This window comes from Haliotis rubra, unplaced genomic scaffold (assembly GCF_003918875.1).
Source record: "Haliotis rubra isolate DU_JTF1 unplaced genomic scaffold, ASM391887v1 Scf40, whole genome shotgun sequence".
Taxonomy (NCBI): Eukaryota; Metazoa; Mollusca; class Gastropoda; order Lepetellida; family Haliotidae; genus Haliotis; species Haliotis rubra.
This window is the reverse complement of record NW_025767080.1, coordinates 3,074,938-3,089,298: the sequence shown is the minus strand read 5'-3', so window position 1 is coordinate 3,089,298 and position 14,361 is coordinate 3,074,938. Positions and strand designations below refer to the sequence as shown.

The 14,361-nt window shown below is 37.7% G+C and overlaps 2 protein-coding genes across 2 annotated transcripts in view; both read right to left on the bottom strand.

The window, feature by feature from the left end:
* The window catches only part of LOC124287388 (atypical kinase COQ8B, mitochondrial-like), a 42,063-nt gene extending 38,118 nt beyond the window's left edge, over positions 1-3,945 (bottom strand). The window contains exons 1-3 of the mRNA XM_046723912.1: positions 3,839-3,945; positions 2,333-2,786; positions 315-381 (exon numbers count right to left, since the gene is read on the bottom strand). Of these exons, the coding sequence (XP_046579868.1) occupies positions 315-381; positions 2,333-2,786; positions 3,839-3,861 (544 nt within the window). The 5' untranslated portion in view covers positions 3,862-3,945. The remainder of the gene's footprint in view (positions 1-314; positions 382-2,332; positions 2,787-3,838) is intronic.
* Positions 3,946-11,015: 7,070 nt separating this feature from the next.
* LOC124287436 (RNA-binding protein Pasilla-like) overlaps positions 11,016-14,361 on the bottom strand; it is a 37,420-nt gene continuing 34,074 nt past the window's right edge. The window contains 1 exon segment of the mRNA XM_046723988.1: positions 11,016-14,360. Within this exon segment, the coding sequence (XP_046579944.1) occupies positions 14,214-14,360 (147 nt within the window). The 3' untranslated portion in view covers positions 11,016-14,213.

The window sequence follows — 14,361 nt, the reverse complement described above, 5'->3', positions numbered from 1 at the left end:
TTTTTATATTGAATGCGACCTGGAAAGTATTGGACAAAAATGTCATTTGCAAATTGGCTGCAGCCTGTGCTATGGCATCCATGTCATTCAGTTTAGAAATCAGTATATTTTTGAAACCATAGCTAGGGTACTTCCTGGAATGTGTCAGCTTAATGGGTTTCATAGTTTCAGAGGAAAGTTTCACGTCTAAAGTGTAAATGTTAATGTCAGGCAAACAGATGAAGAATGGCTTGCCACTATATGCTCAGTTGACTTTCAGTCAGGTGAGTGAAACAAGTGTTGCCTTAGGTAATATCCTTTCACTAGTGCTGTACCTCCATAGCTGAACAATCTGCTGACGCGAGAAGCTGGGACTCGCCGCTCCCTTGCCCGTGCACTCAACTGAAAAGCAATGTTTCAATAGAATAAACAACATGCATAAGAGTGCAGTTCAAAGATCAGTGATGATCACACTGATCTCCTCAACATGCTCAAGTTATAACACAAATAAAGTGGGTAGCTGCATTGAATATGCAAAAATATATCACCAATATCAACAAAAAGTTTAGCTCCTTGCACAGAGACCCAGTAATATGACAACACTGCATTATGAGCTATTGTATGCTTTCCAGGTGTATATTTTTACAGGTCTATACTTAAAAATTAAGAACAAGCATCACACATACATTAATTCGACTGCAGTATTAGACATAGATAGCCTTGCTGTGAGTGATATTTTACAACTATATGTGAATACCTGAAGGTAACCATGGTAACTATCAATATCCTTTGTAAATAATGAGTAACTGCCGAGACATCCACCTACACACCACACTGAAAATACTGACAGTATATAACCAAACAACTTAAGACTGCAGTTCAAAGATCCCTGTTGATAAAACCGAGTAAAACGATATGAATACCACAGGTGTCAACACTGAGTGTGTATAATATAACAACATGAGTATATACTGATATATCCACCCAGAACTTAGCTGTGAATACTGACAGCGCATGTCAAGTGAAATCTTCTGACAGATTTATACTGATTTGTAAGTGGTCATACTTTTGTCATGTTTGAGTATGTCAAGAAGTTTCACTTATTTCCAACATTCTACCAAATGCTATTCATAAACTAAACCGGTACTGGAATGTTTGGAAAACTTGAATACTTTCTCAACGTCTAAATGCCATTCAAAGACTTGTCAACATCCATTCTGTATCAGCCAAAATGTGGATGATATTATCCGCAACCAGCCACACTGTTGGGTTTGCCATGTATTTAACAGAGTCTGACCTAATCCCACAGAGTCGCCTCTAATTAAAAGTAATAGAGTGGAGGCATCCAAATCTGGGATACTACATGTTGTGAAACCTTCAGGTATGCTGTAGACAAACCAGTATCTGAATGAGCAAGGGACCTTTGTATTAGAGGAATCAAAATATATTGCGAGTGAGTGAGTGAGGTATTTCCCTGCTTTTTCCAGCAATATCATGGCGGGGGACACCAGAAATGGGCTTCACACATTGTACCCATGTGGGGAATCGAACCTGGGTCTTCGGCGTGATGAGCGAACGCTTTAACCACTAGGCTACACCACCGCCCCGAGTGAGTGAGTGAGTATGGTTTTACACCGCTTTTAGCAATATTCCAGCAATATCACGGCAGGGGACACCAGAAATGGGCTTCACACATTGTACCCATTTTGGGAATCGAACCTGGGTCTTCGGCGTGACAAGCGAACGCTTTAACCACTAGGCTACACCACGGCCCCGAGTGAGTGAGTGAGTATGGTTTTACACCGCTTTTAGCAATATTCCAGCAATATCACGGCAGGGGACACCAGAAATGGGCTTCACACATTGTACCCATGTGGGGAATCGAACCTGGGTCTTCGGCGTGACAAGCGAACGCTTTAACCACTAGGCTACACCACGGCCCCGAGTGAGTGAGTGAGTATGGTTTTACACCGCTTTTAGCAATATTCCAGCAATATCACGGCAGGGGACACCAGAAATGGGCTTCACACATTGTACCCATGTGGGGAATCGAACCTGGGTCTTCGGCGTGACAAGCGAACGCTTTAACCACTAGGCTACCCCACCGCCCCTGTATTGCTCAGAAGTAAAGTTCAGTAGTATGTTAGTAGTGTAAATACATTTTGACCCCAGAAACCAGCGACTCTGTGAACAACAGTTCACCTAGGAGAGAGACTCACTATCAGAGGGCATACAATACCACTCTATATTCTCAACCATTATGGGACATTGGAGACCTGTTGTTTCCCAGAAAACTAATTAATAATCAGTGTGAATTTTGGATTCCTGAAAATAGATCAAAACACTGTCCTACCTGTTGCTGTGGACTCTGTACATGTTGTGAAAATTGCACTTTGGAAGGTGGTTTAACCGTTTTGGGTATTTGTTTGAGATCTTGGTTATCTGATTTCCCTGTAGTAGTTTCCTTGACAACAGACTGTAGAGGGCGCTGATCAGGATTTTTTGTTTCATTAGAGGAAACATTGTCACTGTTGCCATCTGTTGTTTCTTTAGAGGAAACATTGTCACTGTTGCCATCTTTGTGGGCTGACTGTGTTGAGAAGTCAAGGTTCTCGGTAGCTGCAGACTGGATGATGAAGTCCTCCGACAAGTTTGAATCACCAGACGAATGATCAGAGGTGGACGCAGTCTCAAGAGGGTCACGACCTCTGACTCTCTCAACCACCGTTGATGCTTGGCCTTTCACAGTCTTGACAATATTTGCAGCGGAACCAGAAAACTTGGAAATGGTTTCCTTGATGTTCTTCTGTAACCATGATAACAGATAATGTTATTATTAGTCTCTATGCACATCACAGCACGCAATTCATATTCACAATGTTCAATTGTAATAGTAATTGCTATAGTCCAATGTATTCTACCTTGAAATCCAAATGTTGTAAACAGTGAGCAGAGCATTTCACACACACAATGTTTGTGAGAGTATTACTGTTAACAAGAGTTTGACTATTAACAAGAGTTTGACTGTTAACAAGAGTTTGACTGTTAACAAAAGTATGACTGTTAACAAGAGTATGACTTATGACTGTTAACAAGAGTTTGACTGTTAACAAGAGTATGACTGTTAACAAGAGTTTGACTGTTCACAAGAGTATGACTGTTGTTAACAAGAGTATGACTGTTAACAAAGAGTATGACTGTTAACAATAGAGTTTGTTAACAAGAGTGTGACTGTTAACTGTTTAACAAGAGTATGACTGTTAACAAGAGTATGACTATTAACAAGAGTTTGACTGTTAACAAGAGTATGACTGTTAACAAGAGTTTGACTGAACTGTTAACAAGAGTATGTTAACAAGAGTATGACTGTAAACAATAGTTTGACTTAACAAGAGTATGACTGTTAACAAGACTGTTAACAAGAGTAGTGTGACTGTTAACAAGAGTTTGACTGTTAACAAGAGAGTGTGACTGTTAACAAGAGTATGACTGTTAACAAGAGTTTGACTGTTAACAAGAGTATGACTGTTAACAAGAGTGACTGTTAACAAGAGATGACTTTGACTGTTAACAAAGAGTATGACTGTTAACAAGAGTATGACTGTTGTTAACAAAGAGTTTGACTGTTAACAAGAGTATGACTTATGACTGACTTAACAAGAGTATGACTGTTAACAAGAGTAGACTGTTAACAAGAGTATGACTGTTAACAAGTGTGAGTTTGACTGTTAACAAGAGTGTGACTGTTAACAACAGTATGACTTACTGACTGACTTAACAAGAGTTTGAAGAAACAAGAGTTTAATGTACATGTTGAAGTGGACATTATTGGCAAACAATGTCACCTCACCTGTTAGTGTGAGCCTCTTTAGGGGCCACCATGGCTGAAGTGAGCACATTTTCAAGCGTTAATGCATGTTGAAGTGGACATTATTGCATCTTGTGCTGTGGTCCACCATGATGCTAACGAGTTGGTCCTGATGCTAGAGTTGGTCCACGCTCTCCGACATGCCTTCCCCTGGTGTTCTACCAGTGCCCGGGTGATGAACTCCAATCCTCGCATAAAACCTGCAAGTTCACTGCTGATCCTCGACATCTCACCTGTACTGTTTAGAAAAACAAAATTTACACTTGAATTACAACTGAACTGCATGCATTCAGCATGTTCATATCTGTGTGACATGACAGTCGAGATATAGCTCAAACCGCAAATGTTAATCACATAGACAGGGATCATAAATTAGCATTGACTTCTGTTTCTAGTTGTTAAAGGGGGCTGCTTGAAGGCAGCAATAAATGGTATATAATTATAACCAAGAAGAAGCTGTGCCCAAAATGTCAAACTGACCAGGCTAACTTGACTGAAATGATGTTGTACATATACATATAAATAACATAATGAATTTGATATAAACATTTTCTCTAGTGTACTATTAAAATTTAAAAGGGAAACAGAGATATAAAACAATGAATTTGGTATAAACATTTTCTCTAGTGTACTATTAAAATTAACAAGAGTCATCAGAAGATGACATATTCCCCCGGCCCCCACATATTTGAAAGAACAAATCATCTGACAGTTACTTAAAGTCCAAATCGTTTCCATGGAAATCATGAGAAATATAAATGCCAAAATCTGCCAAATAGCAAAAGGCACCACTTTGGCATCTGCCTCACATATCTGCCAAGTTTTGCTGAAAGATATTAAGAAGTTTTCCAGTTGTGCTCCGGGAACGAAACCCACCCCATCACTTTTGGGACTAAGTCTGAATCGTTTCCATGGAAACCGGGCAAAATAAAAATGCCAAAAATCTGCAAATAGCAAAAGGCACAACTTTAGGATCTGTTTGATATATCTACCAAGTTTTGTTTAAAAATATTGAACGGTTCTTGAGTTATGCTCCGGAAACGAAGCCCACCCCATCACTTATGGGACTAAGTCCGAATCGTGTCCATGGAAACCAGGAAAATAAAAATGCCAAAAATCTGCAAATAGCAAAAGGCACAACTTTAGGATCTGTTTGATATATCTACCAAGTTTTGTTTAAAAATATTGAACGGTTCTTGAGTTATGCTCCGGAAACGAAGCCCACCCCTATTTAAGACTAAGTCCATGGAACATGTCCATGGAAACCGAGAAAAATAAAAATGACAATAATCTGTAAATAGCAAAAGGCACCACTTAGGTTATGTTTGACATATCTACCAATTTTTGTTGAAAAATATCGAACGGTCTTTGAGTTATGCTCCGGAAACAAAATGATTACGGACGGACAGACGGACGAGGCGACGACTATATACTACCTTGCTTCTGCTGAAGGCAAGGGATCCCTCACTGAGATATGTTTGCCAACTTGAACTGTAGTGTACATGAAAGCTGTTGCAATGCTTTGTGATAGGGATGACGCAGCTGTGGAGGGCAATCCAACCATCCAATTATAGTTCTGAATGGGTATGACATTGGAAAGGGAATGGGAGGACCTTATTATACCAGTGTTTGAGGCAGAATGTTCTTGATGACAAAAGTACATCTTCACTCTCCCACTAGCAAAACCCTGTCCAGATTATAAATGCCTAGATTAGCGCCTATTCTGTGGCTTTGCAATCCCAAAATCACAGCCATTTTAGAGGATGTCAGAGCTACAGATAACTTTTGGGGTCATTGAGTTATGTGCACGCTTGTGTTCATCTTAATTGGGTATCCTAATTTTCCTTTGAGTAACCAAATATATTGTACCCACCTCACTCAAGCGCAATTGGGTATTTTGCCATTTTCCATTAATTGTAAAAATATATTAAAGTTTACATGTTGGTTTATGTGTTTGTTATTTATATTTGATCTGTTATATGAAAAACGATAAGAAAGACTGCAAGTTGCCAAGTCCAGGTGCTGAAAATAGTGAAATAGAAACTCTCAATATACCTCAGTTATTTTATCTAGTTTTGTTTGTACCCATGTAACATCAAATCTATTGAGTATTTACAAAAATTTAAGCATACTTGTACGCAATAGACTTAATAGGAATTGAGTTTTCACATAAATATTTACATAGATACGCAGCTTATCTGTACCTCTGGGATGTTGCTTGTGTTGAGATTCAGTCATTTTAAGTAACACACCAATGTACTGACATGGTGTTCTGGAATCATGGAATATCCTGGCTACTATAGACTACACTGAATCCTCACGTTTCTAATCATATGATGCTGCTGTTCCTTTACAAAATGGCTGATGTATTATGTATTTGCAACATGTAAAATGAATTGTATCTCAATCACATTCAAAATCTAAGTAAAGACATGATATGAATGTATCTATACATTTTGGCATGATCTAGCATGATAACATTCCATTTTGTCATATTTATTACCGGTGTGTAAATATTCAAAATATAGTAAAGTAGAAATAGTTCAAGTATTCAGAATAATTAGTTCAGCAGGTGAACAAACAATAAACGTTTGTGAACATTGTCTGAATGGAATAAATGGATTATGATAACTAAGAGATTAACAAACTTTGATTACAATGTACACGGAATTCTCAAAGATATAACTGAAAAATGTTATTATTGAACCAAAATGCAGACTTCTTAAGTCACAAAGAGAAAGAGTGACATGGCGTTTCCAAAGTTAGTATTTTTGTGGTAAATTTAAATTATAACAGAAGCAATTTGTTAACCAAAGTGAATTAACGTTAAGCGTATCTTTGGTAAAATGACTTGTGATTGTCACACATCACTGAAACTTGTTTGACGGCGAAACCAACATAAGAAGTTAACATTGAGAATGTCGTGAGTGCTATCACAACAGAATTATACCCCCCTACCTGTCAAGCAGAATTTCCTCGCATGTAAAAATGCAGCAATTTACGTTCCATGAACTCACGTTAGTTTGATTCCCAAAGTCTAGTGCAATTCTTGGGTATATTTCCTAATGCCAGCTTGTGTAATCGGCATTCACAGAGGTCAAAGAAAACTGATGAGAGACTGATAAGTCATCACGAAGCATATGTTGGGGATCATATTAGACCCTAGTTTTAAGATATGCAGAAATGTTTATGCAGGGTACTTTGACATCATATTCATTTGTCTTTACAGCAGATCCAAGACTACCGGTTACCAAACAAGCACGTTGCAGCTGACGACCTTCACCCCTTGAACCCAAGGTTCACTACAAAGCGCCATCTATTATAAACATTACCTAAGGTAGATAACTCTAAATTCACATTATTGCATCATACAGCTGTCAAAGTGAATGGATAAAAATGGCATTTTTTATACTTGTTTCATACTGCGCAGGTTAAAATCAAACAATTTTTCTAACGTTTTCAAGCGGGGAAGATGTGTCGTTTTCCAATAATTGCATTGGTATTCTACCAAGGCCTTTTTGTTATCGATTGCATTAGCAACAGAAACACAGATTTCGACGTGAAAATCTGAAGCAGGACTTCCAAATTTTAATCGCAATGTCGTTTGGAGTTTTCTATTGATTGTATCAGTCTGTGAATGGCTGTCGGGTGGTAATGTTTTTACATGTAATATTGAAAAAAATATAGAGTTGTTTTCGTCAGCAACACTTCCCCAATTACATACTACATAGGGTACAAATATGGTATATTAATTGCAAGACGTTATTTGAAATGTTTAGGAATCGTGATAAAAGATGCAGTAAAAACCTCATCGCATAACTCGACACATCCGTCTTCATGAATGTGTCAAGGAAACTGAATTCTTTCTAATACTTGGTACTTGCTGGACACCTAGATCATCATACACGGTTGTAGACTGAGTTGTTAGACTGAGTTTCGATTTTCTCCACACTCCAATAGGCATCCTCTATCAGAGCGGGAGCTGCATCATAGTCAGCAGCATATCTATTCAGTCATATTCATGTGTTTGTGTGGTTAGTCCTGACTTAACAGTAGTATAATAGTGCTACCCAACTCAATTCCATGCCCAAGTTTATAATGGATACCCCACTCAGACACAATATACACTACAGGTATTTATCTAGATATTTGACCCCAAGTCTGCAGCAAATCATAATAAAAAATTCAAATTTGAATTTAAGATTTCCTATTTCTTCAGAATTTACAAAAACAAGAACACAACTATAATCAAATTTGGAACAATATCATAATTATTTCCCATTTTGCTTGCCCAAGGAACTTTGTTTGAAATCCTAGATAAATCCCTGCACTGACTTCAAGCAGACATGTCCTTATTTTATCCCCTTCATGCTTGAAGTCTGGCAGGGTAACATTTACCATCTTGTAACAGCTTTTTGTAAGCCCCAGCTGGTGAATGAACCACTGACCTGCTGTACAGGCAGAAGCCTTATCAGTATCAACCACTGGTCCATGGACGTGTTCATTATGTAGAAGCAACCAAAGAGGAGGTAAGCCATTGGCTAATTATCATGGAACCAGCATGCAATGGCTTCAGTATATTTTGAACACAACACAAGAAGGAAAAACATCATCCCATCTCACCTTCTCATTTTCATTTATATCCCACACTCACAAGCATCTTTTTGAAATATCAACATGCCATTGATCACAGTGACCTCCAAAATGTAATAACAACGTTCTTCATCCATATATTTTATCCTTACTTAGTACTGCAACTTCTAAATGCCTTCAGAGAAGACACTGATGTCATTTCAAGAAAGTCTATTTGCACCAATAATTACACAAAATTGGTACAAGAACAGTGTCTGTTTCCTGAAGGTCACCAACACAGAGACATGTTACAAGGACTTAAAGGAAGTAATTGACGGGGAAGTCCAATAACTCCAACCATGAATCTGTATCTCAAGTATGACACGATGTAATCAAATGGAAAATCATTTCATGAAGAAATTTATATATGGACTTGCTATTTTATATGGTAATACGTATATACAAGGCAGTGCTTTGTGTTTTAATGTTGTATGTATATTGTATTTTATTGTGTTTCCACTCATTACAAGGGCTGTGCACCAGTGTCATTATCTGGATGTATTGAAATTAAGGAGATGCAGTGAGTATATGCAACTGATAACTATGTAAACAATTCTTAAATTGTCCATAATAAACAAAGTTCCACACTGTAATGACACACTGATGTAGCTAGGTCAAAGCAGACAGTTAATTATAAGTCAGCAGGAGATGAAAGTGAATAGTTTCAAGCTGTTATAAGCAGTGATATTTAATGCTGCACACAACATTACTGAGATGTGAAGACATGCCATTAACCGAGTCACGGAGTCTGACCTTCCGATCTATGTAGTCACCTCTTATGACAAGCCAGTGTTGCCTTGATTGCTAGGGACCCGTATTCTTACCTGGAATTCTCCCGGTATCGTAAACACAATTCCAGCCAGATGACAGGGGTACACAAGAAATTAACATTTCATCCACGTGGGAAATTATTGCTGGGTTGAACCACTGCTGTAACCATGAGGCAACACCAACATCATCAAAAGTAAACATGCTTGTTCCCATGTTGACCTGTATTCATCCGTGTGCCTGTACCTTAAAAGTCTTTTATGTGATTGAGACAGCAATAGGCAAAAATGTCATAAGATTACAATAACGACAACTTTACACAAACCAAATAATACTATCCTTGTGTATTTTAGCGAATAGAACATAAGTGTACAACTTCATGTTTTCTTAGGTTATTTTAAAACCAGAATAATGTTAAACAATTTGTAACAGAACTTAGGATTTCATTAGTCTTTTCTAAAGAAACTGGCAAGTCCCATACTGTCAAAGCCATCCTAATGATCTCACACAATGAATCCCAGTAAACTCAAGTAGAGTGCCATGTTCGGGACTATTTTAGCCCTCATGTATCGAAATCTTGGGTGTCACAAGCTCCTCAGAGTGAAAGTAAGTTGAAACTTGAAAAATTTAAAAAAGCATATCTTAAAATTTGAATAAAATGCAAAGAGATGCATTTATATACACAATAAATGCAGATACGACAAATGCTTGCTTCATTCAAAACTCTATACTTATTCAGTGGGTTATGTTTGCTTTCTTTTGGCTGTTGGCGAGGTCTGACTGCAATAACATTGACATGGAAATGTCAAAACCTTGGAAAATTGAACTGTATCAGGTTGCCAGTTCAAGACATGTTTGAACTAAGCTTATTCAGAGTGAAAAAATCAGGACCACAACATTTAGTTTCAAAATGCATGTATAATGTACGGTTATGTCACGTTTCACACATCCCATTCACTCACATGCCTACCAGAGAAAAAACAGAAGTCTTTGAGATAAGGCCACTCAGTTAATCATGCTGCGTGTATCTATTTGTTGTAACTATGACTTGCCGTTATATTCTATAAAGTGAGTTTGGGTTATGATGCAGACTTAAGGTGATTGCGTCATTGTAATCTATGTGACTGTTTTTAGTGTGTATCTGTCAATGAGAATTGCTGAAATAGCTTGTATAGCTTTTCCCAAATTCATAAATCATGTGCAAAATCAAGAACACGAGGGACTATACTTTGTCAGGATGAAGTTCTCGGACATAAATTCCTTCACTTGTGTCGTGGGAAAGCATGTTACATGCCAATTTACTGTGAAAGCCAAAAGCAAATTGAACATAACTTTTTCAGCTTTATGACAGCACTGATTAAGTGCTGCTTTGCACAAGGTATCAGTTATATCAGTGTGTCAGATTAGGTAAATATGAAGCAATGTCGAACTTTGACGTCTTCCAGTTGGGCAAAACTTACAAACATGGGCATGACACTGATAAACCTGGAACCTCCATGGCCAGACTAGGATTATAATCCATACCCAATGGTTTCTAACTCAAGTCTTCACAGTGAAAGGCAGTCATTTGGATAAAGTAGAGAAACAAGGATAATGGATTTGAACCAGGATTTGCAGATCCTCGCCCAGGTAGAGGATGCACCCTAACAATAAGACTGATTCAAACATTTCCTGTAACTTCTTGATTCATGCAATTCATCCGATCCATCCCACTGCGGTCTCCAATGTCTATTCATACTAGTTAAAAGGAATCACAACAGACACATTGTAAGCTTTGTTCAGCTTTATTGAACTTATTTAGAACTGCATATAATGACCAGGTAAGAGACATGGTATTTGCAGTCAATTAACGGGGGCTGTGTCCATGCAAAGTCCATTCCCCAACATCAGACAAATTCATGTACACATTACATAATGCATGTTCACTTGTAGTCAACAATGTTCATTCAAGAACTTGTCACAAATGATCACAATTTCAAGACTGATATAAATATGTATACATGCTGAAAAATGGCTCAATCCATGGTATATGCCATTTCCTGAATTCAAAACTATTGGAGGAAATATCACAGTCTAAGAATGATCTTTGATGATAATTTACAATCAAACACTGAAAATTAAAGAATGTTTATGTGTTATGTATAGTGCTTCAACCATGTCAAATGTTCTGTAAGTAAATATATTGTGCTCTGTATGCCCGAGAAAGGACGATGTGACAGCTTGTAAGCAGATTTTAATAAATAGGTGGTATTTCTCATGAACAATGTATGAAATGTATTATAAATAATTAAAGTCTAGGAAAATGACACCTGGGCTTCGTCTGAACACAGCCCCTTTAAGTTGTAACAATGACAGCGAGTGATGGCAACTTGTCAACACTGCAGGTAACAGACAGCCAATTCATGATACAACAGCAAATGAAGACAATGAAACGTACTAAATGTTACTTCCTAGCAAGCAAGGTATGAATTAAAAAATAAATAACAATCTTCAAATAAAATATATAGGTAAAATCTGTAGCCATGAACTGACGATGCTTTTGACAATATATATATGTATATAATTATAATGCATGCATCTTAGAAATTGATGGACCTGAACATGTATATTTCATGTTTGTCCCTACATAATGAATAAATAGGCAGTCTGTTCCCTGCTATCGACATTTGAATTTCATTGATGTCACACACTGTGGCAAATACCAAGGCACAACCATGTGCACGTCTTGTGTACGTTTATGTACCAAATAAAAAGCTATAACAGGAGAGAGAGTACATAATGTAGAGAGCCTCCCCTGACCAACACGCAGGAAAAAAATAAATAAATAGGGTTCCCTCCCTTTAGTTAAACCTACCACACAATTCCCAATTCTGAACCAACAAATCATTAACCAATTTAATAAATAAAAGCCACAATCAGTGGCTGAACAACAACTCAGGTCAAACGGCAAATTGGCAACTTGGTGTCCACACCAGCAAAGAGTGATACATTAAAACAGTGATTAAAAAAGCCCACAAAATACCATCTGCACATGCCATCCAAAAACATCAAAATGTTTTAAAATTACCATAACCAATCAAAACAAATTTCCACCCAAACTAATTCAAAGTAACGTTTTCCTCTGTCAATTTTCTTCCAGTAAAACCAAATGGAGGGAACACTACAAATAAAACAAAATCTGTCTCTTTCTCTTTCTTGTTATGCTTAAAATCTAGATGCTCCTTTTTTCTTGGTGAATATTATGACAATAAATTTGGAACCGCTCCCTAGACAGTGTTATGTGCAAATTAAACTACATAATAACGACTAAAACGTGTCAACTCACCACCCTCATGCACAATAATAATTCCAGAACACATAACAAGTCTATGAATACTGGTTAAGGACAGCAACTGATATATTGCTTTGGTTGGGTTTCCGTCTGCTGCAGTACAAAGTTAGTCTTTCAATGAGCCATGTTTCGAAACTGGCAAAAAAAATTCCAGATGAACTCTCCATCTTATGTACTCATTTTCAAGAGAGGTTTTCAGAAAGCCCACCTTATGAACGAACCATAATCCTTGTAACTTCCAGCCACTGCAATATCTTTTCCAAAAATAAGGTACCACATATCTGGGGTATTTCTACGACTAATGTATACAATAACATTATATATATTACAATATCACAAATCAGACTGGAAAAACAATATGGTGGCGAAAAGGTAGGAGGATTATCATCTCGTTCATTCACGACCACGATCCCAGTGTAACTCTGCCAACGCGTATTACATCCGAGTTGGCATAAAGGTGCCTCTTCCAGCCTCCACACAGAAGATTCCACCTTAATGAGGAAAGACATCGGGCTATGACAACTGCAGATCTCATGGTAAAAATGCGTGGCCTATCCATCCATGAGTCAGAGACAGGAAACAGATAGTAAGGTGAAATCACCAGCTGCTTGCACAACATGCAGTTATATGATACCAGGCAAAGAGTGAGAGGAAGTGAGAGAAGAGCGACAGAGGAGAAAGAATGAACTACATGACAGACACACAGAAACCTTTTCCAACTCTTAACAACTCCACACAGAAGGATTAAAGAACGGATGAAAAAAAAAAAAAAGAAATGAAAGAAAAGAATAAGGCGAGTGGAAGAAAGTATACCCGTTCAGTTGGAAAACACTCTTCCCTGGTTACAACGCACACAATGAATTCATGCTATTAAGGAAACAATGACTCTACATAACTTCTGTCCATGGTTCAAAATAAATATGACTCCTTCTTAATTACAGTTTACCAGTGATTAGATCATGTACATGAAACGTGGTTAACAACTTGAGTTAAATAATAACAATCATTTGACTAAAACAGTAGCTTTTGTACATCATACAATAATCCATTTAGGTACACATGTATATATAATACAATTTCTGTTGCATGATAAATGTGATAGTATAACTATTATAATATAGAATACCTTTCTATGAAAGGCTTGTTTTGGAAAGTGGAGAGTATGCTTGAAAAGTCTAATAAAAACACCACCTGGATGACATTCCATGACCAATGGACAGCATGTCCCGAATGTGTTGGTGTAATCGATAAAACGAAAGCAGCCGATAGTCCAATATGCATCTAACATACTTCTCTGAAGTTGGGCAAGGTTTCATCGGCTTGGTAACGATGAGAGCATTATGAGAGTTTTCTTATCAGTCTGTGAGTTGATTGAGTTTAAGTCTGTGAAAAACGACACGGCTGAGATCGGATTGATTGGTATATACAGAAGTCTAATGGCGGAAACAGATAAAGTTCAATCGATGTGTGGTGTTGGATATAGTGGGATGAACATGCAATGCCAATGTACAAGAAATCACTTGAATGCAAATAAATCACTTGGGGCCATTATGCCATGTAGGGGTAAAACAAAGGCATCAAACTTACAGTCGCCATGATAGATATCTATAGTCCCCACAGATGATCGCGAGACGACTAACGAGCTGAAGCTTGGCGAGCTCTCTTGAATTCCTCCTGCTGAATACGCTGTTGGATCATGTACTGTGCTTTGGTGATATTGGATGGCGTTCCAGTGATGGAGACTATGCGGTTACGGGTGCCAGGGGCATACACTCCCTTTTTT